The 24,535-nt window shown below is 40.5% G+C and overlaps 1 protein-coding gene across 2 annotated transcripts; it reads left to right on the top strand.

Moving 5' to 3' along the window:
• Nucleotides 1–3,984: 3,984 nt before the first annotated feature.
• Nucleotides 3,985–22,177, top strand: LOC106883785 (cell division cycle protein 20 homolog). 2 transcript variants are annotated; one of them, XM_089343987.1, is made up of 9 exons: nucleotides 3,985–4,227; nucleotides 7,657–7,836; nucleotides 9,470–9,739; nucleotides 13,971–14,096; nucleotides 14,860–15,056; nucleotides 15,791–15,885; nucleotides 17,340–17,700; nucleotides 18,963–19,080; nucleotides 21,595–22,177. In XM_089343987.1, the coding sequence occupies exons 2-9, from the start codon at nucleotides 7,668–7,670 to the stop codon at nucleotides 21,774–21,776; spliced, it is 1,518 nt and encodes a 505-aa protein (XP_089200113.1). In that variant the 5' UTR covers nucleotides 3,985–4,227; nucleotides 7,657–7,667; the 3' UTR covers nucleotides 21,777–22,177. The 2 variants fall into 2 exon arrangements, with proteins under 2 accessions (XP_089200113.1, XP_089200114.1); XM_089343988.1 differs by having other exon boundaries at nucleotides 4,011–4,227; nucleotides 7,657–7,830.
• The last annotated feature ends 2,358 nt before the right edge of the window (nucleotides 22,178–24,535 follow it).

Here is a 24,535-nt window from a genome sequence, read left to right as displayed (position 1 = left end):
TTGCCCAAGGTGCCATGCAGTGGGACTGAACCCGGAACCATGTGGTTGGTATGCAAGCTACTTGCCACACAGCCACTCAAATACACACACACACACACAAGGGTCTTCCAGTTTCCATCGAGCAAAGCTCATCACGAGGTTGGCCCAGGGGCCACAGTAGAAGACATAGTGGGACTGTACCTGAAGTGGTGGGGGTATTGGTGTATATTGTGGATTAAATATATATATATATATATATCCTGAAATATTAGAAACCTTATATTTACTGAATTTGTATTAATTGTTAAGAGCTTAATCTACTCCAGGGGTGTAAATGTCGAAGCCTACGCCCTCCCTCCCAGCTTCCAGTGGGATTTGATCTCTGATTGTATGTATTAATATAATTTAAACGACACCAAGGAGATATCAACGCCCCGTGTCTGGTTTTGAACATGAGATGATTGTGCTGAAATTGCACTCAACACCGCCCTAACCCCTTAGCCTCTGCAGCCACACTCACAGCGCATTGTGGGTGGAGCCCTGGGTGATGGTGGTTGTGGTGGTGGATGTGGTGGTGGTGGTGGTGTTGGTTATTTTAGTGGTGGTGGTTGTGGTGGTGGTGGTAGTGCTGGTGGTGGTGGTTGTGATAGTGGTAGTCATGATGATGGTTGTAGTGGTGGTGGCATGATAATGGCAGTCTTGGTGGTGGCGGTGGTGGTGAAGGTGGTGATGGTGGCAGCGGCGGTGATGGTGGTCATCGTGGTGGTAGTGGAGGGGGGGAGGAGGGGGAGGAGGAGGAGGAGGAGGAGGTGATAGCAATGATGGTGATGGTGGTTGTTGTGGCGTTGGTGGTGGTGGCCTTGGTGGAGGTGGTGGTGGTGCTGGTGGTGGCGGTGATGGTGGTGGTAGTGGTGGTGGGAGGAGGAGGAGGAAGAGGTGATAGCAGTGATGGTGATGGTGGTTGTTGTGGCAGTGGTGGTGGTGGTGGTGTTGGTGGCAGTGGCAGCAGCCGCGGCTGTGGTGGTGCTGATAGCAGTGGTGCTAGTAGCGGTGGTGGTGGTGGTGGTTGTGGTGGTGGTGATAATGATGCTGGTGGAAGAAATTATGTCCTTGAAAACAGACTGGTTGGCAGCTGGGTTGTGTTTGTGTTGGTTCCGGCTGTCTGCTGTCTGTGGTGGTAGCCCGGGCGGGGGGGGGGGGGGGGGAGGGCAGTGTGGAGGAAGAACTCAGGACTGGTTTTAAGGTCGAAGGTGCTCCTAGCAGACTGAATTTCAGCTTACTTTTAGCTTCTTTTATTTTTTTATATGTTCCAGCCCTGAGGCTGTGGTCATGCTGGAGCACCACCATATATATATGTATATATATATGTTTTCTAATTATTTTCATAAAGAGGGAAATTTTGGGGAAAAGTGCTCTTTACAATACAAAAGTGAAAAAGAACTGTATGTATACATACATACATACATATATATATATATATATATATATATATATATATATATAAAATATATAGTTTTAGGGAAAATAACCAAGTTTCAAGAACTCATCGATGAAAATCCACTATCACATATAGAAAAATTAACAATTAAAAGCACAATAAATGAGTATAATATAAAGTAAATATCATAAGATAAATATAATTATATATATTATATTTATCTTATGATATTTACTTTGTTTTATATTATACTCATTTATTGTGCTTTTAATTGTTAATTTTTCTATATGTGATAGTGGATTTTCATCGATGAGTTCTTGAAACTTGGTTATTTTCCCTAAAACTATATATTTTATATAGAAAGTTAAAGAAGTTGATGTTTAAATTCTCAATCGCAGAATAATGCTAATAATATAGCCTGAACAGGATAAACTACCCCTATTTTGCAGAGAAAAGTGTAAGTGACTAGCTGAATTTGTATTTATATATTTTATATATATTTTATCTATAAAGCTCAATTTAATTTTAATTTTTTATAAATTGATTTTAATTGAGTTTTTACCTGTAATTTTGGATTTTGTCCCTAATATTATTATATATATGTATATATATATATATATATATATATATATATATATATATATATATATATATATATATATATATATATATATATATATATATACTCCTTTACTTTTTTACTGGTTTCAGTCATTTGACTGGCCATGCTGGAGTACCGCCTTTAGTCGAGCAAATCACCCCTAGGACTTATTCTTTGTAAGCCTAGTACTTATTCTATCGTATTTTTTGCCGAACCGCTAAATTACGGGTACGTAAACACACCAGCATCGGTTGTCAAGCGATGTTGGGGGGACACACTAACATATACACACACTCATACATATATATATATATGGAGGCACAGAAGAGAAGAAGAAATGAAGAAGAAGAAGAAGAAGAATGCAGGAGAGCTATGATAGTAGTAGGATGCTAAATGGTCAAGTGCTCTGAAAGTGACCTGTTGTGGATGGTAGTAGTGATTGAATTCTTTAGACATCTCTTTTGAATGAATTGTTTAGAATATTTGCATAGGTGTTATTCTAAACAGCAGTAGTGGTAAAGTTAAGAAGGAGGTGGCGTAGAGGAAGAAGAAGGCGAAGAAGAAGAAGAAGGAGAAGGTTACGCAAACAGCAGAATGGGATGCCACTGCATAGCGTAAAAAATTTCAACATTTCCATCAGGATACAAGACCAGATAATGCAACAGCTTGAGTTTCAAGGACCCGTAGCTCTTCAATATCCTCTCGAAAAAGCCTGAGAGAACTTCATGGGAGTGGATGTAGGTGTCTTCAAAATGAAACTGGATCTCTTCTTGTCATGTGATTCAGATGAACCACCAAGAAATACAGCAACATCAAACTTCCTCATTCACCAAATGCCACATACTAGTGAAATTGTAGCAAAGCTAATGGCGGTGCTCCAGCATGGCTGCAACTCTCAGGCTGAAGCTAGTTAACAGAAATAATACATTTCTCAATCTCTCTGAGGCGGTGCTCCAGCATGGCCACAGTCAAATGACTGAAACAAGTAAAAGAATAAAAAAATAGAAGAATATATACATATGTGCATGTGTGTGTGTGTCGTTATGTTTGTGTTTGTTCACCTCCACCACATGAAACCGGTGTTAGTGTGCTTACATCCCCGTAAGTTAGTGGTCTGGCAAAAAGGGTCTGATAGAATAATTACCAGACAAAAAAAAAAAAAAAAAAGGTCCTGGGATTGATTTATTTGACTAAAATCCTTTGAGGTGGTGCTTCAGCATGGCCACAGTCAAATGACTGAAACAAAAAAAAGATAAAAACGTACGCGTGCTTGATGGACTTCCTCACAGATCTTATTCACTAAATTCATTCAACAGGTACTGATTGGTTATTGGTTAAGGTTATAATTACGTAAGATGCTGGAGGGAGGGATTGAACTTAAAACTATCTGATTGTCAAACAAACTTCTTAACCACAGAACCATGTCATTACTCACGGATGAGACTCCAATCCCAAGCTTTAAGCCCTAGGCTGTTACCTCCACCATAAACAGCAATCGTAATTCCCTAACCGCATCCTTATTAAAAATATGAATCACAAATTATATGAAAGTATAAATCACTACTCTATGCATTTTAGAGCATGCGTAAATACCTGAAGGGAATCAGGCCATCAAGTACTTTTTTGTTAATACCTGCTTTAGGATATCCCTACGGTAGGGATTTTTCATGAAATAAATTAGGTAAATTTTCAATGTGTATGGGATTGCGAAAGGACTTGAGCGTCACCAGACAAATAACAATATTTTTTACGGAAATCAACGAAATTTTGTTCGGTTTGGCAATTAACATACTAAATAATTTTTAATTTGTAATTTTAATAATGTAGAAAATCCTTTCGATATTTATTTTCGATAAAAAATCCGAAAAGTTGTATTAACGAAAAAAAAAAAAAATTATAACGTGTACCAATGGGTAACCAATCAGATTGAAGAACAGTAGTAACTTTCAGCCAATCAACGAGGAGGTGGTATATTTTGAATTTTCAATTACAGCAACATTCTTCTCTCTCAGCTGTGTTTCCAAATTTCTCAATCTCGCTTGTTTGTTGGTTAACATTTGTGATTCTGCTGCTTTGGTGGGCATAATTAATAATTGGCTGTGTTAATTAACGAACGAATTATTATCTACAGTCTACCGTTATATTCACTAGGGAGAATTCGGGTTAAAAGAATATATACCAAACCACTCGAGACACGCCGTACTCTTAAGTAAGTAAACCAAGTTTTATAACATATGTTTTGCTATATATATATATATATATATATATATATATATATATATAGGTTTGTGTGTGTATATAGGTTTACCATGAAACCGATAGCTAGGGTTTCCGATCACAGCAGTGTTTCTTGTTCTTGAGATTGTTTATAATGTTTAGTAATATATATATATATATATATATATATATATATATGGCGAAAAGTCACCTGACAGTAAATCAAAACCATTTAATTCCAAGATTTATTTATGTTTAACAACTGAATGAATTTAATAAAAGCATCTAAATAGCTTCTTTGTTTGTCTGTCCTTGTTCGTCTCCTCTATGTAAGGCCTTAATGGACAAAATTTTGAAATAAAAAAGCATCTAAATATGAAACCTGAAAACATGAAGTCCTTCTTGAGCGACACATTTTCTCATTCGAGTCCCTGTATATATGATCTAAGTGCTCAGTTCTCATGAATTTGGTTATTATATAGCCTTCACCATTGTCACTCGGATTTTCGGAAAGACGTTAATTTTTACCCTCGACCCAACTGTTTTCTCCGTAGTCATACACTGCGAATACTGTTCGATTCTTCGAATTCCTATTCTAATTGTGCGTGTGTGTATATATATATATAGTTGTACGCATAGAGCCCCGTTGCCAGGTACCGTCCACAGGTTCAGAGAAAGCTTCTTCCTCGTAGTTCCATGCCTATGCTATTTTAAATTTCTTATTCAGTATTTTTCTCAAATTAGACGGCGAAAAGAGGGATTCATTTTCATAATGGTGAAACTCCGTCCTCGGCCTAGTTCTTGTCTCTACCCATTTTATCGTCTAATATGCTTGTACTGGTTTCTCATCAAACTACAGTTATTTTGGGTGTCCCTATGTGAGGAATTGTTGTCGATCATATCAACCCCACTATTTAATTCAGTTTGGTATTTTTATATCGCTATGTTTTTACCCAACATGATGGTCTGGGACATAAATTCGGACACACACACATGATGGATTCTTTAAAAGCTTCCGTCTACCTGAATATATTACGCATGTAGTGTTCATGTATGAAAATATACAGGCGGAATTCTTGTTGAAGCTCCCCATATATATAAAACCCTTGTAACTTTATTTTATTTATTGGAATTTTCAGAAAACGTTTGTGTGTGTGTGTTATTTAAAGGCAATTTAGCCGTTATTTCTAGCTCATTTCAAGACCACCTGATACCATCCTCGTTTCTGGAACCTCGTTTCTTTGTCACTCTCACATGTATTAGTGTTTTTCAATATTTCTCACGCCATGAACATTTTATTCTGTGTGGCCGGACATAGCTTCTTTTTGAACTCACCCCACTGGAATGCATGTGTGTAGGTATGCACACACGCACGTAGCAGGGGTACCATGTTCTGAGAGATTTCTCTCCATATATTTAATGTAACTAGATTTATGAATGGGGATAGAAATTGAGTTGTCTCCCCTTGAATAACGTATTTTTTAAAAAATCGTTTTACATAACATGTACACACGCACACATACGCATAAAATAAAGCATGCGGTATTGTTCCAGTCATTGAACTGCGGCCATGCTGGGGCCGCGCCTCGAATGGTTTAATCGAACAAATCTACCTCCAATACTTTTGTTCGTGGTACTTATTTTATCGTCTTGTTTTGCCAAATTGTTCAATTATGGGGACGTGAACCAACCAACACCGATTGTAAAGCTGTGTGGTGACACACAAGCATAAAACATGCACACACAAACACGATGAGCATCGTTCAGTTTGCGTCTACCAAATCCACTCCTGGTGTTTTGGTCGACCCGGGGCTATATAGTAGAAGAACAAAGCACACACCACACCTTGGGCAAGTTTCCTTACTACATATGTGGCTTTGTGAGGATTATTTGGTTGACAGAAACGGTGCGCAAACCTGTCATATGTTTGGGGTTTTCGTGTTTGTCCTCCTGGTGTCACTTGTGAACCGATGTTAATTTGTTTGCCTCCGTTACATAACTATTCGAAAGAGCACCACTACTCGATTTGTTTGACTAAGTAACTGAAGCAAGCATAAAAGTAAAACATAAACTCGTGCGCGCGCGTTTATATATATATGTAGGGACCTCGCTTGGCCCCGCCTGAGACTCGAAACCGAGACCGATAAAATAAGTAGTAGGCTTACAAAGAATAAGTCCTGGGGTCAATTTCATCGACTAAAAAATCGGAAAGACTCTCCCCCTCCCCTTTTCTCCCAAATTTGTTTATTTATGTTTTTTTTTTTTTTTTCCAAATATCCCCGTTTACGGATACGGAGATTCCGGAAAATTGCCAAAAATCGGCATTGTGAAATTTTTTCACTCCCTTTCCCCCCACAACTTCGATTTTGACTTTTTCCCCCCAACACTAACCCTAAAACCCTAACCCTGTAACCATAAGTACATAAATGTTTTGAAATTTTTGTCCGAATCATGATGCCTGTATTTTTCCACATATTTTGAAAAAAAAATTGTGAAAAAAGTTAAAAATGAAGGAAATGGGGGTTAGTTGGTGTGGTAATTTAGAAATGTCAATTTTTTTTTTTAAGGTTGGTTTTTTGGGGTGGGTGGTGTGGAAATGGGTATTTGAGTAAGGACATGACTTTGAATCCTTTACATGGAGTATTACGATCTTAGGTTGACTTTCAAGTCTTTCTCCGATTATCTCCCATGAAAGCATGCTCATGGTTTCCATGTAAGTTATGGCAGTGTTGCTGTTTCCAAAGCTTTATTTTCGTTTGTACGCAACAATGTGGTTAAACCTCCATTATCAGCACCATATGCAGGTCCTTTCTGTTTTCTTTCACACACAGACAGATAAATTTTTCACTATAGACCTTAATAAAGGCACTATAATAAAGACACTATATCAGTGGTTAGACTTTAAAAAAAAAGGCCTTCATAGAGAAAACTGTCCCTGTTCCCACTGCAAACGACACAGCATTACAAACATGGCCTGGACAGCCACCTTCACATTCTATGATTACCATTGACATCGGTGCGGTACCAGACAAGGATTCTGGATTATTTTTCTGCTGTCGGGTTCATTTTCAGTATTCTTGTTTGTGAGAGCAGTCGAGTTTATTTCAGATATTCTCAGCGCTTTCTGAGTGCTCTTATAAGGAAAGGTTACACGTGGAACCCTTTCGAAAAAGGAAAGGTTTCCACGCGTAACCTTTCCCTTTTCGAAGCGCCTCCCCCTTTGGGAGTTCTATTTATTTATTATATCTTTCTCCGTTTTCTTCCTCTGTTTAGACGAACTTTCCTACCTTTTCGGACAAAACCTTTTGTAACCTTCATCCTGTCTTTGTCCTTACATGTTTTTAATTGATATTAGCCCTTGTGGCCAATAAAACGAATTAATTATTATTATTGCTATTACTACTACTGTTACTTCTTTCAGAGTGCCTGGTGATGTCTCAGTTTGACCTGTCTTCAGATTCACGGAGGCAGCGTAAGTGTACGGAGGGTAAGATTCGCAGTAGCAGTAGCAGCAGGAGCATCTCCAGTGGCGAGAAGAGTCCCATGAAAGTGCTGTCGCAGAACAGAACTCCGGGTTCCAGCAAGACACCCAAAAGTACAGGTAACCCTTGTCTTTCACTTCATGCAGTACTGTTACATGTGCTTTGTGTGTGTGTGTGTGTGTGTTATGTCCTGTTATTTTTATTGTATTTGTGTAACGGTTCGTTTTTTTTAAACATACTAAAGTAGGTCAGCTGAGAACAATAGAATTTGTTCACCATTATCTGTCTTGAGCCTTGGATACACTGAAAAGGGCCCAGAGGTCAGGTCAGGTCATTCTCATTAATCTCTAAGGGCAGAGAAGAGATAAACAATAGCTGGGAAATTTGACAATTAAGAAAATTTTGGATTTGGTTTTGAATCCATTTAGCTATGCTGTAGCTGCTTACTGAGTGTGTGTATATATATATATATATATATATATATATATTTATACATGCATTTATATATATATATATATTGGAAGGGCATCCAGCTGTAGAAATCATGGCATATAAAAGTGGAGGCCTGGTACAGCTCTTCAGCTTGTCAGCGCTGGTCAAATTGTCCAACCTATGCCAGTATGGATAATAGACATTAAATGATGATATATATATCATCATCATCATTTAACATCCGCTTTCCATGCTAGCATGGGTTGGACGATTTGACTGAGGACTGGCGAACCAGATGGCTGCACCAGGCTCCAATCTGATCTGGCAGAGTTTCTACAGCTGGATGCCCTTCCTAATGCCAACCACTCCGAGAGTGTAGTGGCTTCTTTTTTACGTGCCACCGGCACGAGGGGCCAGTCTAGGGGTACTGGCAATGGCCACACTCAAATGTTTTTCTGCGTGCCAGCTATATATATATATATATATACAATACATTATTCTATTACATATATATATATATATATACAATGTTTTGTGTACACACACACACACACACGAAGGTGTGCTGGAGAGTTCCCGTCTCTGGGTAAAAGAAAATACAAGAGGATCACTGAATTATGATTTTATTCAACATTCCCCTCTCAGCTTTAGAATTTCTAAGCACTGTGAAAGAAATCAAAAGGTTGGGTCCCCAACCAAGCCTTTCACGATACCCTTAAAGCCAGGAACTTTTCAGTATTCCCTCGTGTGTGTGTGTGTATGTATCTAAAACTAACTTTTAGTTGAGTGGCTGTGTGTAAGTAGCTTGCTTACCAACCACATGGTTCTGGGTTCATTCTCACTGGTATCTTGGGCAAGTGTCTTCTACTGTAGGCTCGGGCCGACCAAAGCCTTGTGAGTGGATTTGGTAGACGGAAACTGAAAGAAGCCTGTCATATATATATATATATATATATATATATATATATATATATATAGTGTGTGTGTGTATATGTTTGTGTGTCTTTGTCCCCCCAGCATCGCTTGACAACCGATGGTGGTGTGTTTACGTCCCCATAACTTAGCGGTTTGGCAAAAGAGTCCGATAGAATAAGTACTTGGCTTCCAAAGAATAAGTCCTGGGTCGATTTGCTCGACTAAAGGCGGTGCTCCAGCATGGCCACAGTCAAACGACTGAAACAAGTAACAGTTACACCCTTCACCCTCACAATTTGCTTTCTGTTGTCACTCTCATTCTACTGTCACTTTGTTGTTGTCACTGTCACTCAAGCTCACTCCCTCTTGTCACCCTTATGTTCTGTTCTTTCTCGCACTCAACAGGCAAGACCAACTCTGGCAAGACTAAGAAACAACCGAAGACTCCAAAGACACCAACTGCCGGTGACCGCTTCATTCCGAATCGCAGTTCGACCCAGTTTGATGTCGGCTACTACAAGATCATGAACGAGAACTCGACCAAGAATGAGGAGGTAGACATGAGGAGCCCTTCACAGGTGCAGTACCAGAAGATCATGAATGAAAACCTCAACGGAGAGATTCTCAGCTCGAAGATCATTTCATACAAGGCCAAACCCCCAACAGCTCCAGAAGGTGAGTCATAAGTGGGGTGATGAGGAGGTGGTGGTGTGGTGTGGTGGGAGAAAAGGGAGTATAAAGTCCAGATGAAAACGGCAAGGAAAGTTCATTGATTAACCTTTAGCATACTGTAGGTGCATCATGTCACCGTATGAGTTTTCTCCCTTGTGGTGACGGCAGTGGCAGGAGGTACAATTCTAGCGACAAATGCGTTGTAGATAGGTGGTGAGGTGGAAGAAAAGGGAATAAAAAGGGTAAGGAAAATTCATTGATTAATTTGTTGTTGATTAACCTTTGGCACACTGTCGGTGCATCATGGTTAAAAATTTATAAACCCATTTGTCCTGTCCAGTAAAATAGGGAACATCCAATTAATGAGGTAAACTTTAGATGAAATGAAATATTTCAACATGAATATGATGGATGTCAACCCTGAAATATGGAAGTCACCTTGTCTTGTCCACAAGCATTAACCTTTTGATATTTAAACTAGCTGTATCATGCTTGAATAGTCAACATTTATATTCAAACTGTTAAAATCTGGCCTCTGACATCTACCCTACAATGTCATTTGTACAGCATCACACACCACCACCACCATCAACAGCATCACCCCTAGCACCACCACCATCAAATCCCCCCCTCCCCTGCCGTCACCACCACAGCCACCACTACTCTTCCCCATTTCTTTCACTCACCCTCAAGATCTTATCTCTTGCAGGGGTAGGGGTGGGGGCTCGAACCATTAGTTGTGTGGATGATGACCGGTTGTTGAGATTTGTCCCTCCCCCCTCTTCCCCACCACCACCATCACCATCACCCGCCCACCTGCCATCAGCATCACCAGCCCACCTGCCATCACCATCTATTATCTTCTGTACTCTGCCACCACTACCACCACCATTCCTTAGTTTCTTCTCATCTTTTCCGTATCCTGTCCTCCCTTCTTACAGCTTGCTCTGTCTGCTGGGATTAGGGGGGGGGGCACTCCCTCCCCGCCCCATTCCACCCATTCCTTGACTTCCATCTCCCTTCTTTAGGCCTGAATTCTTGCATCCCCCTCCCCACCCTCAATCACTTTCCTCTTTACACTCCATCACTCTGTGCCCCCACCCCACCCCACCCTCCCAACCACCACAGGAAGTTTCTCTCAGACAATGGAAGAAACATGAGCCTTAGCTAAACCAAGCACCACCACCACAGCCGCTGCATTACCACCACCACCACCACCACCACCACCACTACTACTACTACTACATACACTCAACCATCACAAGAACAATGAGCAAGACCTCTACATTGGTAGCTAGACCTGGTAGAAATAGCAGCTAAATCCTCCCCCCCCCCTCGTACATCTCATCCTACTGTCTGATGTGTGTGTGTGTGTGATTCCTCTGTTCTGTTATCTTTTAACTTGTTTCAGTCATTACACTGTGGCCATGCTGGGGCACTGCCTTGAAGAGTTTTAGTTGAATGAATCGATCCCAGTAATTTTTTTTTTTTTTAGCCTGATACTTATTCTTCTTTCTTTATTGCCTTCAAGGGGTTACACACAGAGGGGACAAACATCTTACCATACAGCCATGCCTGTGCATATATATATATATATATACATTTATTTATATACGGGCATTACTATACAATGAAGCCTCACGCTCTGAGGGACTCTAAGGTCAGACTACCATAAAAAACACATTTTTACCCTAACCCTAACCCTTATGCGTAGGAGTGGCTGTGTAGTAAGTAGCCTTGTGAGTGTATTTGGTAGACGGAAACTGAAAGAAGCCCATCGTATATATATATATGTGTGTGTGTATGTATATGTTTATGTGTCTGTGTTTGTCCCCCCAACATTGCTTGACAACTGATGCTGGTGTGTTTACGTCCCCGTAACTTAGCAGTTCGGCAAAAGAGACCGATAGAATAAGTACTAGGCTTACAAAGAATAAGTCCTGGGGTCGATGCAGTGCTCCGGCATGGCCACAGTCTGATATCTGAAACAAGTAAAAGATACCAGTGTTATAAGAAGAAATTTATTTTTATGAATTGTTCATTATTTTCCAGTCTTAATTAAAACAAAAGGACCATTTCTCAACAGAAATCTATTTAACGAAGCAGCTGAACAGCATCCAAAATCCTGGCCTTGACACTTTAAAAACCTCCCATTGTCAATTGTGTTGTGGCTGTTTTAATCCTTCCTTCCTTCCTTCCTTCTTGTGTCGTTATTAAGACATTACTAATTGCCTGTGGTTCTGTGGCAAGCAGTTTGCTTCTCCAACCACATGGTTCTGGGTTCAATCCTGTTACTTTGCCACCTTGGGCAAATGTCTTCTACTATTGTTTTGGGTCAACCAAAGCCTTGTGAGTGGCTTTGGTAGACAGAAACTGGAAACATTGACGTCCGCTTTCCATGCTAGCATGGATTGGATGATTTGACTGAGGACTGGTGAAACCAGATGGCTGCACCAGGCTCCAATCTGATTTGGCAGAGTTTCTACAGCTGGATGCCCTTCCTTAAAGCCAACCACTCTGAGAGTGTAGTGGGTACTTTTACGTGGTACCGGCACGAGGGCCAGTCAGGTGGTACTGGCAACAGCCATGTTCAAAATGGTGTTTTTTATGTGTCACCTGCACAGGGGCCAGTCCAGTGGCACTGGCTATGACCTCGTACGAATGTTGTTCTTCACGTGCCACCGGCACAAGTGTCAGTAAGGTGACGCTGTTAACATTCCCGCTCGAATGGTGCTTTTTGTGTGTGTGTGTGTATATATATATATATATATATATCATCATCATCATCGTTTAACGTCCGCTTTCCATGCTAGCATGGGTTGGACGACTTGACTGAGGACTGGTAAAACCAGATGGCAACACCAGGCTCCAATCTAAATTTGGCAGAGTTTCTACAGCTGGATGCCCTTCCTAACGCCAACCACTCAGATATATATATATATGTATCTGTTTGCATGTCTGTGTTTGTTCCTTTCTACTGCTTGACAATCAATGTCGGTGTGTATACATTCCTGTAACTCAGCAGTTCAACAAAAGAGATCAGTAGAATAAGTACCAGGCTTTAAATAAAAAAGTAAGTCCTGCAGTCAGTGTGTTCGAAAATCCCTTCAAGGTGGTGCCCCAAAATGGCCACAGTCTATTGACTGAAACAAGTAAAAGACCAATGTTTTCATATCTTTGGTTTTTGTGTTGGCTAGAGGTGCTGACCCTACACAAACCCTTTTTTATCACAGTCTGATTCCTATCCTTTGACTTGTCCAGCATGGGAGGCCCTTACCAGGGGCTAGTGCTTTGCTGGCATAGCTCTGAAGATCATTGAGGCATAACCACCTCACTGCAACAAGGAACTAAGCCTTATGATGGAATTCTGAATTCGATGAGGTTGAACACTTTATCATTCAATCTGGCCATATCTGTTTCTTTATTGCCCAGAAGGGGCTAAACATAGAGGGGACAAACAAGGACAGACAAAGGGACTAAGTCGATTACATCGACTCCAGTGCATAACTGGTACTTATTTAATTGACCCTGAAAGGATGAAAGGCAAAGTCGACCTCGGTGGAATTTGAACTCGGAACATAAAGACAGGTGACATGCTGCCACGTATTTTGCCGGGCATGCTAATGTTTCTTATTTTTTTGCATTGCCCACAAGGGGATACACCCAGAGAGGACAGACAAACAGATCAAGTCGATTATATCAACCTCAGTATGTAACTGGTACATATTTAATTGACCCTGAAAGGATGAAAGGCTCGGCGGAATTTGAACTCTGAATGTATCGGCAGACAAAATACCGCTAAGCATTTCGATCAGCATGCTAATGATTCTGCCAGCTCACCATATCCGGCACAAATATCCTATCTGTTGTTCAAACTGTCCAGGTCCAGCCTCTCTCACCTACCCTGCATTGTTCTTCTAAAAAGGACAATCCCATCATTGAAATCCCAATATATGAGATAATGCATAATTATTTCAAAGTAAAATGAATAAATAAATAAGCATTACATTTGAGAGAGGGATCTGAAAGCTCAAGGGTTAAATTCAGGAACTCAAAAGAGTTCTGCTAATCCTCACCATTGGAATTATTCTTCTACCAGAGGAAGAGATCATTGTCCTTGATGTTGACATCAGCATCTTCGTTATCAAATCATGATTGTTGTCAACACCATCAACGTTATCATTGTTATCATGGTATTCAAAGATTGTTTTTTTTGTCTTCCTCTTTCTGCCAGGTCACCAGAACAGTCTCCGGATCTTGTACACTTCCAGTAAGAACAGTCAATGTAAGAAGCTTACCAGACACATTCCACAGACCTCCGACAGAATTCTAGATGCTCCAGAGATCTTGGATGATTATTGTGAGTTCCTTAAAACGTATACTCGGGTGCATTGTGCCAGTGTGTGAAGGTGTACATGGGTGTGTGTAGGTTTGTCTGTGTGGAAAAAAAGAATAATAGAGGCCATCATACAGATTTCAAGAAGGTTGATAAGTTTGTTAGATTCTTTATGTAGATAATTGCAATTTGGTTTAAGGCTTCATCATGGTTTAAGGCTTCATCATTTCTACTCTGTCTTCTTATCAGATTTGTACATGTTGAGTGTGGAGGTGCAATGTGAGTGTTTATTGAGCGAAAACAGCCAAAGCTCCACGAGGCTCTGGCAGGGGATGGTGGCGAACCCTGCTGTACTCTTCCACCACAACTTTCTCTCACTCTTTCTTCCTGTTTCTGTTGTGCCTGTAATTCAAAGGGTCAGCCTTGTCACACTCTGTGTCACGCTGAATATCACCGAGAACTACGTTAAGGGTACATGTGTCTGTGGAGTGCTCAGCCACTTGCACGTTAATTTCACGAGCAGGCTGCTCCATTGATCAGATCAACTGGAACCCTCGACGTCGTAAGCGACGGAGTGCCAACAGCATGTTGAGCTAATTCTTCTGGTCCTTCATGAAGATTATTGCCAATGGTGTGTCTTTGTTGTCTGACAACCCACTGTTTTAATGGGATTAATAACACCACTGCAATCATTATCACCACCATTGCTAATATCATTATTACCAACAACATCCCCCCCCCCCATCATCGTTTTGTAATTTTGGTCCTTTCCTGTGCTTTGCTTCAGATTTGAACCTACTGGATTGGTCTGCCAATAACCAACTGGCTGTAGCTTTGGCTGGACATCTTTACCTCTGGAATGCTGGTACCGGAGAGATCAAACAGCTGACAGAAATGGAATCATCCGATGCCTATATTAGTTCTGTGGCTTGGGTGAGAGAGGGCAACTATTTGGCAGTAGGGACCAGTGAAGGCGTTGTTGAGGTAAGTCCCCCGATTGCTGTCTCATTCTTTTGTTTCGGTTATTTGACTGTGGCCATGCTGGAGCACCACTTGAAAGGGTTACAGTTGAAGAAATTGACTCCAGGACTTGTTCAGTCCCTCTGCAATGTACTTGGGCAAGTGTTTTCTACTGTAGCCCTAGGCCAACCATAAACTTGTGACTGAATTTGGTAGATGGGAACTGCAGCGTTGTTCATCAGAAAACGACTGAAAAATCTGTTTATAAAGAGTTGTTTGCTTCATGCTCCTCGTGTGTCAATTCTACTCATAAGGAAGGAACAAATAATGCAAGGTGGCTGTTGGTCATAACACCTGGGCAACACCGGGGTGCATTGCTGGTATATAATCTACCAGTGGGAAAGTTTTATTGGAGATTGATGCTTTTGGAGTAAGAAAGGGGGAGAAAAAGAATTTACTTAGAAATAAAGGTAAAGATCCCCTTTAAGGGGAGAGAACAACTTCATGGATTATAATTTTTCTTATTATGAAAGATCTTTTTCTTACAAGTGAGTGTGAATATGAAATATTTTCATATAATCCATTTTATTAAGTGTCTTAGTAGTTGTAGATAGCACTATTTCACCCTTCTTATGGGCTTCTCAATACAACATAACCCGAGATCATGAAGTTAGTTGGTCTTCGTTCATTCAAAACCTTTACGATTTATATACAATTGATTTTCTTTATATTTATATATGTATATATATCTGTTTTAGCTTTGGGATGTCTTTAAAGAAAAGAGATTACGCAGCATGACAGGACATTCTGGCCGTGTCGGAGCTCTCTCGTGGAACACTCACATACTCAGCAGGTAAGTGGGGTTTTGTAGTGTTTGTTTATACTTTCTTGCGTTGCGTTGCCTTGCTTGTTGTTCAACCCAGTACCCTACAACCAGCATGCTGTGGCACATTGGTGTGCCATGAGACGATGCCAGGTGTGCTGCAATGTAACACAAATAATTTTTTACCCTGTTCTTTTAGTCATTTTTAGTTCAAGTGTGCCACTGAATTTTGAAAAGAATATAAATACATTATTTACATTTGACGGATACTTGGCATAGTGGTTAAGAGCATGGGCTCCTAATCCCAACATTCCGAGTTTGATTCCAAGCAGTGACCTGAATAATAATAATAATAATAATAATATTAATAACATTGAAAAGTACCTTAGGAACGAGGACCCAGGTTCGAAATTTCCCCAAGACACCTGATGAAAGCTGGAGAGTATATCAGCCGAAATGTTGTGTTAATAACAAACGACGAAGACAAATATCCGTCAAATGTAAATAATGTAAATAATTCCCCATCTCTTAAATACAGAACTGAAGAATATATGTGTACTGCAAGTGTAAAAGGGTTGCAGAGCACTTGTTTAACCTATGCCCTTCTTACCTCTCTGTCGCATTTTCATTTTTCTCTCCTTTCTCTCTTCTCCGTATGAAGAAGCCATGTCCCTCTTCTAATGCAAAACACTTCTTCCCTCGATACTTCCTATCCCTAGTTGTGGGAGCTTGTCCTTGCAAGTTTCTTGGTAACCTCACTGCTACTAGTTCCACATTAAAAGCACCCTGTACACTCTGTGAAGTGGTTGGCATTAAGAAGGGTATCCAACAATAGAAACCATTGCCAGTTTGTGTCAAACTGCCCAACCCATGTGAACATGGAAAATGGATGTTAACCCTTACATTAGCATATTTCCATTGAATTGTACCAGCATTATTGCAATTAATCCTAATGAAAAATTTACTCAGATAACTGTCATCATTAACCTGTGTAGAGAGAGGAAAGAAAGAGAGGAGAAAAAGTTGCTGTTGAGAGTGTGTGTGTGTGTGTGAAATATAGATAGGTAGTGTTGTCACCTTAGTAACTAAAAAGTTTTGATTAAAAACACAGGAATTTTAAGCGCAAGTCTGTCAACACAATGCAACACAGACACCAAATAAAACTATGTATAATAGGTATAGTTCCTTTTTTTGCTTTGTGTTTTTGTATGTCTTTCAACATATAGACAATGCAACTCACTTTAAAAAAATAACAGGTGGTTTTTGTTGAGTGTGTGTGTGTGTATGTATGAAAGAGAGAATTAACATTTTTACAAGAAAAAAGAAATCTGTTGTTACTGAGTTTATCAATGTGATCATTGTAGTAGGTTTCTGCTGAAGGATGTATTTCATCTTGACCAGGCTGTTACCTGGCAGCATAGCAATGGGTTACAACTAATAATAATAATAATTTGTTTTTCCTTTTCCTCTATTTCGACTTCTAGTGGCTCGCGCAGTGGACACATCCATCATCACGACGTTCGTGTAGCACAGCACCTACAGGGTAATGTTGCTGGACACACACAGGAGGTGTGCGGACTGCGGTGGTCACCAGATGGCATGTACCTGGCCAGTGGTGGCAACGATAACCTTTTGAACATCTGGTCGGCAGAGAGTGGTCGCTTGATACCCCAGTCACAGCCACTCTACTCGCTCACCTACCACCAGGCAGCGGTGAAGGCGCTGGCCTGGTGCCCATGGCAACCAAGGCTGCTGGCAAGTGGGGGAGGCACAGCTGACCGACACATCCGATTCTGGAACTGTAACACGGGATCAAATGTTCAGAGTATTGACACCAAATCCCAGGTGAGATTAATTCAGGCATTTTTGCTTTTTCATCGTTCTTAGATGGTGTGGGTCAGTGTGAGCTCCCCCATCTGTCACCATCCTAGAGGATAGTGGCTTATACAGGTTATCCAGGTTGATACAGTTCCATATTTAAGAGAAGAGGAATTATGTACATTATTTACACTTGATGTGGTAGGGACAATGAAAGAGAAAGACCTTGCTACCACAAGGCATCCACCATACAGATCTTGCCACCTAAATGGGGCTAGCCCTTAAGGGTCGATGCTACTGTAGCTTGTAGCCCCAAGAAGCCATCTCCAGGGAAACTGAAAGAAGCCCATCATATATATATAACTCTAGGTTTCATACACACACACACACACACATGTGTATCCTCAAATTAAAAAAAGAGCGCAGGAGTGGCTGTGTGGTAAGTAGCTTGCTTACCAACCACATGGTTCCAGGTTCAGTCCCACTGCGTGGCACCTCGGGCAAGTGTCTTCGACGATAGCCTTGGGCCAACCAAAGCCTTATGAGTGGATTTGGTAGAGGGAAACTGAAAGAAGCCCGTCGTATATATATATATATATATATATATGTAACCAGCCGAAATTGCAAAGATAATCTGGAACTTGACTGAGGAAAAAAAACTCCGAATGACCCATTCTTGTTTTCTTTGTATTTTCTGTCTGGATGTTTTGCGTTCTTGTCCCATTTCGTATTTTCATATACACATATATATATATATATATATATATATATATATATATATATATATATATGTATATGTGTGTGTGTGTCTGTGTTTGTCCCCCCCCCCCCCCCCAATATCGCTTGACAACTGATGCTGATGTGTTTACGTCCCCATAACTATGCGATACGGCAAAAGAGGCCAATATAGAATAAGTACTAGGCTTACAAAGAACAAGTCCTGGGGTCGACTAAAGGTGGTGCTCCAGCATGGCCTCAGTCAGATGACTGAAACAAGTAAAAGAGAGGGTATTTCTTGAGCCACAGGCTTATAGGGCCAGTTTCCAGGTTTTTCTGGTGTATTCCCCACCTGGATGGGACACCAGTCCATTGCAGGATTACTCCTTTTTGCCAGTAGACTGGACTGGAGCAATACAAGAAGTGTTTTGCTCAAGAACACAATGTGTCACCCGGTCTAGGAATTGAACCGACTATCTTACGATCCTGAGTCCAACGCCCTAACCACTAAGCCACATTCCCTGTAATATACTTAAATTAAGTACTGAATTTGTTTGTTTTGTTATTGCTAGGTTTGTGCTATGTTATGGTCGGCCGAGCACAGGGAGCTGATCTCTGGTCATGGTTATGCACAACATCAGCTGACCATCTGGAAGTATCCGTCCATGACAAAAGTAGCTGAACTGACAGGTAAGTGACCAATTGCATCGGACACTGTCGTGGTGAGGGTCGTAGTAGGATTTTCTGGGATTGGTGGGGATGATGGGGGGTACCAGGTGACCATTTCGAAGTAACCATTCATATTGAAACAAGACAGGTAAAATAACCACCTCCACTACCAAGGGATGTGGTGGTGGTTGTTATTACCAGATTAACAGGGCATAGAGGGATTGGTACCAGATTAACAGGGCTTAGAGGGATTAGGGTATTGACTTATCATCTTGCTATCAGTTGACGAATAAAGTGTCATCCGTTGATGTCTAAAAGAGAACTTAACCTTATGATTAATTGATAATGCAACAGATTTAAGATTTGTGCTGGGACTAAAGATCACATTGATTGATCATGACTAAATCTATTGAAGATGGTACCCTAGCATTGTCCCTATCCAGCGATTAAAGCTTCACTGCCCGGCCTGCATGTATCCTTCTGTGGCCAGCAGTGATTGGTTAGTTTAGGTAAAACGACTAAACTAAGCTACCATTGCAAAGTAGTGCTAATATGACTTGCTACAATGTTAAGATTACTCAGTCAGACGCAATGCTTATTTATATTCACATTGTTTTGAATTAATCCTGCATTATCTTTTAGCTTTGAGATTTCATCGATATAATTGTTTATTTTTAGAATGGTATTGGTGGGTAGGTGTGGTAGGCTGGATCTGGTCAGTTTGAATATAAAATGTAAAATATTTTGGCTGGATATCGCCAGTGTAACCCTTTAGCATTAAAATTTTTTTTTAAGCAATCGTGCATTATCTCAAAGCTTCATCATCATCATCGTTTAACGTCTGCTTTCCATGCTAGCATGGGTTGGACGATTTGACTGAGGACTGGTGAAACCAGATGGCTGCACCAGGCTCCAATCTGATTTGGCAGAGTATCTACAGCTGGATGCCCTTCCTAACACCAACCACTCCGAGAGTGTAGTGGGTGCTTTTACGTGTCACCCGCATGAAGGCCAGTCAGGAGGTACTGGCAACGGCCACGCTCATAATGGTGTATTTTATGTGCCACCCGCACAAGGGTCAGTCCAGGGGCACTGGCAACGATCTCGCTCGAAAATCCTTGCACAAGTGCCGGAAAGGTGACGCTGAGCACAGGTGCTCAATATTTAAACTATGATGTGATTGCTTATTTTTAAAATAACATTGTAAAGTGAAAGGTTGGATGTGACCAGTTTGAACATAAAACAAGTAGAATATTTGGGCTGGACATGGCCAAGCAGTGATGGGTCTGTTTACCTGTATGATCTTTGACCCGTAATCCAATTCCTTTTTCCACCCCTGTGTTGACCTCTCCTGCAGCATTATAACGACCGTTGAGGTGACGAGAGCAATTGTTGCTAAGGGAGAGAATTCTAGTTCAGTATGATATTGGTTTATGTCCCTTGTATGCATCTTCGAATTAGGATAGACACGGGATGTAGTACTAGATACTTTGTGTATGAATACAGGATGGGATGGTCACGGCTCAAACACCTATAAACATATGTGTGGTGGATCAGAGCTGACCAAGGGTTAAACAACAACAAGAATGCACACACCAGACAGATTTAGATACGTTAGATCTGAATAAAAGTTGTGATGGTCATAAGTCAGAATCCCTTCGATCATAGATCTGTTGGATCTGGACTGGCCCGGGGTTAAATAAATGAATCAGGAAAGAAGCCATTAGATAATGTAGTCTTAGATACACTGTCTGATTTGGCTCACCAGGGCTGAATTCAAATTCCACTGAGGAATCGTTTTGGAGGAAACACTGGGGTCAATGTAATCGATTGGTCCCCTCCCCCAAAATTTCGGGCCTTGTGCCTGTAGTAGAAAGGATTATTAGCGTATTTTCGCCCATCGCTACGTTCTGAGTTCAAATTCCGCCAAAGTCAACTTTACCTTTTATCCTTTTGGGGTCGATAAAATAAGTACCAGTTGAACATTGGGGTTGATGTAATTGACTCATCCCCTCCCACAAAACTGCTACCCTTGTGGCAAAATTTGAAACCATTATTATTATTATCATCATCTTCAAAGTGGCGAGCTGGCGGAAACGTTAGCACACCGGGCGAAATGCTTAGCGGTATTTCGTCTGCTGCTACGTTCTGAGTTCAAATTCCGCCGAGGTCGACTTTGCCTTTCAGGTTCAATTTAATAAGTACCAGTTACGCACTGGGGTAGATGTAATCGACTTAATCCCTTTGTCTGTCCTTGTTTGTCTCCCCCTATGTTTAGCCCCTTGTGGACAATAAAGAAATAAGGAGCATTAATGTGCTAGACAGTGTTTTGCAAGATTTTTTCTTGCTCAGTGTTCAGCCAAGGTCAACTTATCCTTTCATTCTTTCAGGGTCAAAAAAAAAAACAATAAGTACCAGTCATACACTAGGGTCAATGTATTCTACTTCCCCTCAGACCACCCCCACCCTTCATAAACTGCTGGCCCTGTGCCAAAATTTGAAACTATGACTAACATTGAAATTGTTATTTTCTAGGTCACACAGCCCGCATCCTTCATTTGGCTATGTCCCCGGATGGGTCGACGGTGGTGTCTGCTGGAGCAGATGAGACCCTGCGGCTCTGGAAGTGCTTTGCAGGCTCCGAGCAAAAGAAGAAGGCCGAGAAGAACAATAAGGCCCTGGTGCCAGGCATGATCCGATTGTCTACAATTCGGTAGTATCTGGTGTGGGTCTAGTTTGACCTGGTCCCTTTTCGTGTACTGCCTCTATCTCCCACCGTCTCTTTCTCTCTTTTTACCAGCTTTCTCTGCTTTGCTTTGGTCTTTCAGTATATATATAAACATGCATATATATATATATATATATATATATATATATAAAAACGGGCATATATATACATATATATACACACAAATACATACACATGCATGTATATAGATATATATATATATATATGTATATGCATATATATAGATATGTATGTATCTTTCTCTTGCATTCTTTATATTTCCCCTGTCTCAACTACATACCACACCAAATGCTATATGTACAGTGTAACCCCACCTACTTTAGGGACACTATCAAACTTGATACTATTATCATTAAAAAAAAAGAAAAATTTTTATATATATATATATGTGTGTGTGTGTGTGTATGTATTGCTGTCTGTCTTTCATTAGTTGTATATAACTTGGATAGCTGAATCTAGCCCATCGTTCCCATAAATGCCTCTTTCTCTTTTTCCCCAGATTCACCTAAACTACACACACACTACTTTTGTATCTCCTTGTCTCATAGCCATTTTAAAAATTCAGAATGACATTGTAGGGTAGGTTAAATGCTGAAGGGTTAATGTGAATTATTTTGCAACGTAAGACTAAGAGAATTTTATTGTATCACCTTAATGGGAGGTTGGTGGCACCAAGTCTAATGTCTCCTCAAGTCCATTTCCATTTATGTTGAGAGTTTTTTTTTTTTTTTTTTTTTTCCCCTCCTCTCCCCGCTCAAAGTTTTCTTATCCTCTTCTGATACAGGTTTTAACGATTAAAGATACTTAAGGGAAAAGCTCTGGTCTTTACCACTAATAAAGACCAGGGCTTTTCCATTTATCCATTTTCCATACCTGCATGGGTCAGATGGAATTCATTGAGGCAGATTCCATCACCAACTCTAACCCCATTGCCAGACATGTTTTCAGAGAAGGCTGGAAAGAAGAGACACTGCTTCTTTCAGTTTCCATCTACCAAATCCATTCAGAAGTTTATAGACTGTTTATGCGTTTACATATTCTTATGAGTACATACACCTTATGGACTCTGTAGCTTGCTTATGAATCACATGGTTCTGGGTTCAGTCCCACTGTGTGGCACTTTGGGCAAGTGTCTTCTACTATAGCCTCGGGCCGACCAAAGGCCTTGTGAGGGGATTTAGTAGAAGGAAACTGAAAGAAGCCCGTTGTATATATGTATATATATATATATATATGTGTGTATGTTTGTGTGTCTGTGTTTGTCCCTCCAGCATCGCTTGACAACCGATGCTGGTGTGTTTACGTTCCCGTAACTTGGCGGTTCGGCAAAAGAGACCGATAGAATAAGTACTAGGCTTACAAAGAATAAGTCCTGGGGTCGATTTGCTCGACTAAAGGTGGTGCTCCAGCATGGCCACAGTCAAATGACTGAAACAAGTAAAAGAGTAGTATGAATAAATAAGCATTGCATTTGACAGTAATCCAAACACTGAAGGGTTAAATTCTTGTTCAATAAACCTGTTAATTCTTGATCATTTTGAAAATTTAATAGAAAAGGAAAGACTTCTGTCTGTCCACCTCCATTTTCTCCCAAATTTGCTTATTTAAAAAAAATTTTTGGATACGGAGTTTCCTGAAAATTGCCAAAATTTGGCATTATGAAATCCCCGCCTGCCCCAAATTCTTAAATTTTAACTTTTTTACCCAACACTGACCCTAACCCTGAAACCAACCATAACTACAGAAATGTTTTTGGAATTTTTGTCAGAATCGTAATGTCTGTATTTTTCCGCATATTTACAAAAAAAATTCTTAAAGTAAAAAATGAAGGAAATGGGGTGGGGGAATTTAAAAATGCCAATTCTTGCCAATTTTTTTGCAGATTAGTATTCCCTGTAACCGAAAAGTGGGGTTTGTGCCGAAAAATATGTAAAAAAAAATTGGTTTTTTTTTTTTGTGGGGGACAGGCGGAAGGAAGTCTTGCTGCAAACAAAAATAAGGCAGAATATGTTTTTGTGTGAAATACAGCCACAAAGGATTTAACATTGTGGCATATATAAAAGTACCTATTACACTTGTGGAGTGGTCAGCGTTAAGAAGGGCATCCAGCCGTAGAAGCCATGCGAAATCAGACTGGAACCTGGTGCAGCTCTCTGGTTTACCAGTTTCACTCGAACTGTCTGACCCATGCCAGAGTGGGAAGTGGATGGTAAATGATGATGAATATTATATTTAAACTGGCCATATCCGACCCAAACATTCTACATATTTTATGTTCACTGTGGCCTGAATCGGGCCTCACAGCAACCCGGAAAATGACCAATCACATCGTCAATGTTTGAAAGCTACAAAATAATACCTGATTAATTGCAAAGAATATCAATAAATATTACATTTGATACAATAATCTGTATGCTAAAGGATTCAAATAAACAGCAAATTCTCAGAATTGGTGGAGCATTGTTAAGAAATTCCGGTGGTATTTAGTTGTGGCCCCATTTTTATATTCATCGTTATTTAATGTCAACTTTTCCTTGCTTGCATGCGTCAGATTGGGATTTTTCTGAGGCATTTTCCCAACGGCTTGGATGCCCATCCTGTTGCCAACCCTCGCTTGCTTCCAAGCTAGGTAATATTCCCTCAAGGCCAGACATGTTCTTGTGGAAGATTGGAAGTGAATGACAGTGACATTCGTTTACAGCTATCTAATGAAATCCAGGCAAAGAT

The sequence above is a fragment of the Octopus bimaculoides genome, chromosome 28 (genome assembly GCF_046866305.1).
Source record: "Octopus bimaculoides isolate indiv1 chromosome 28, ASM4686630v1, whole genome shotgun sequence".
Taxonomy (NCBI): domain Eukaryota; kingdom Metazoa; phylum Mollusca; class Cephalopoda; order Octopoda; family Octopodidae; genus Octopus; species Octopus bimaculoides.
The sequence above is the reverse complement of the archived record's forward strand: the minus strand, read 5'-3'. Positions and strand labels throughout refer to the sequence as shown.

Excerpts from the sequence above, each read along its gene's own strand:
- LOC106883785 (XM_089343987.1), top strand. The coding sequence starts at position 7,668 with ATGTCTCAGTTTGACCTGTCTTCAGATTCACGGAGGCAGCGTAAGTGT. Across the intron at positions 15,886-17,339 it reads AACACTCACATACTCAGCAG|TGGCTCGCGCAGTGGACACA; the intron begins GTAAGTGGGGTT and ends TTCGACTTCTAG. Across the intron at positions 19,081-21,594 it reads AAAAGTAGCTGAACTGACAG|GTCACACAGCCCGCATCCTT; the intron begins GTAAGTGACCAA and ends GTTATTTTCTAG.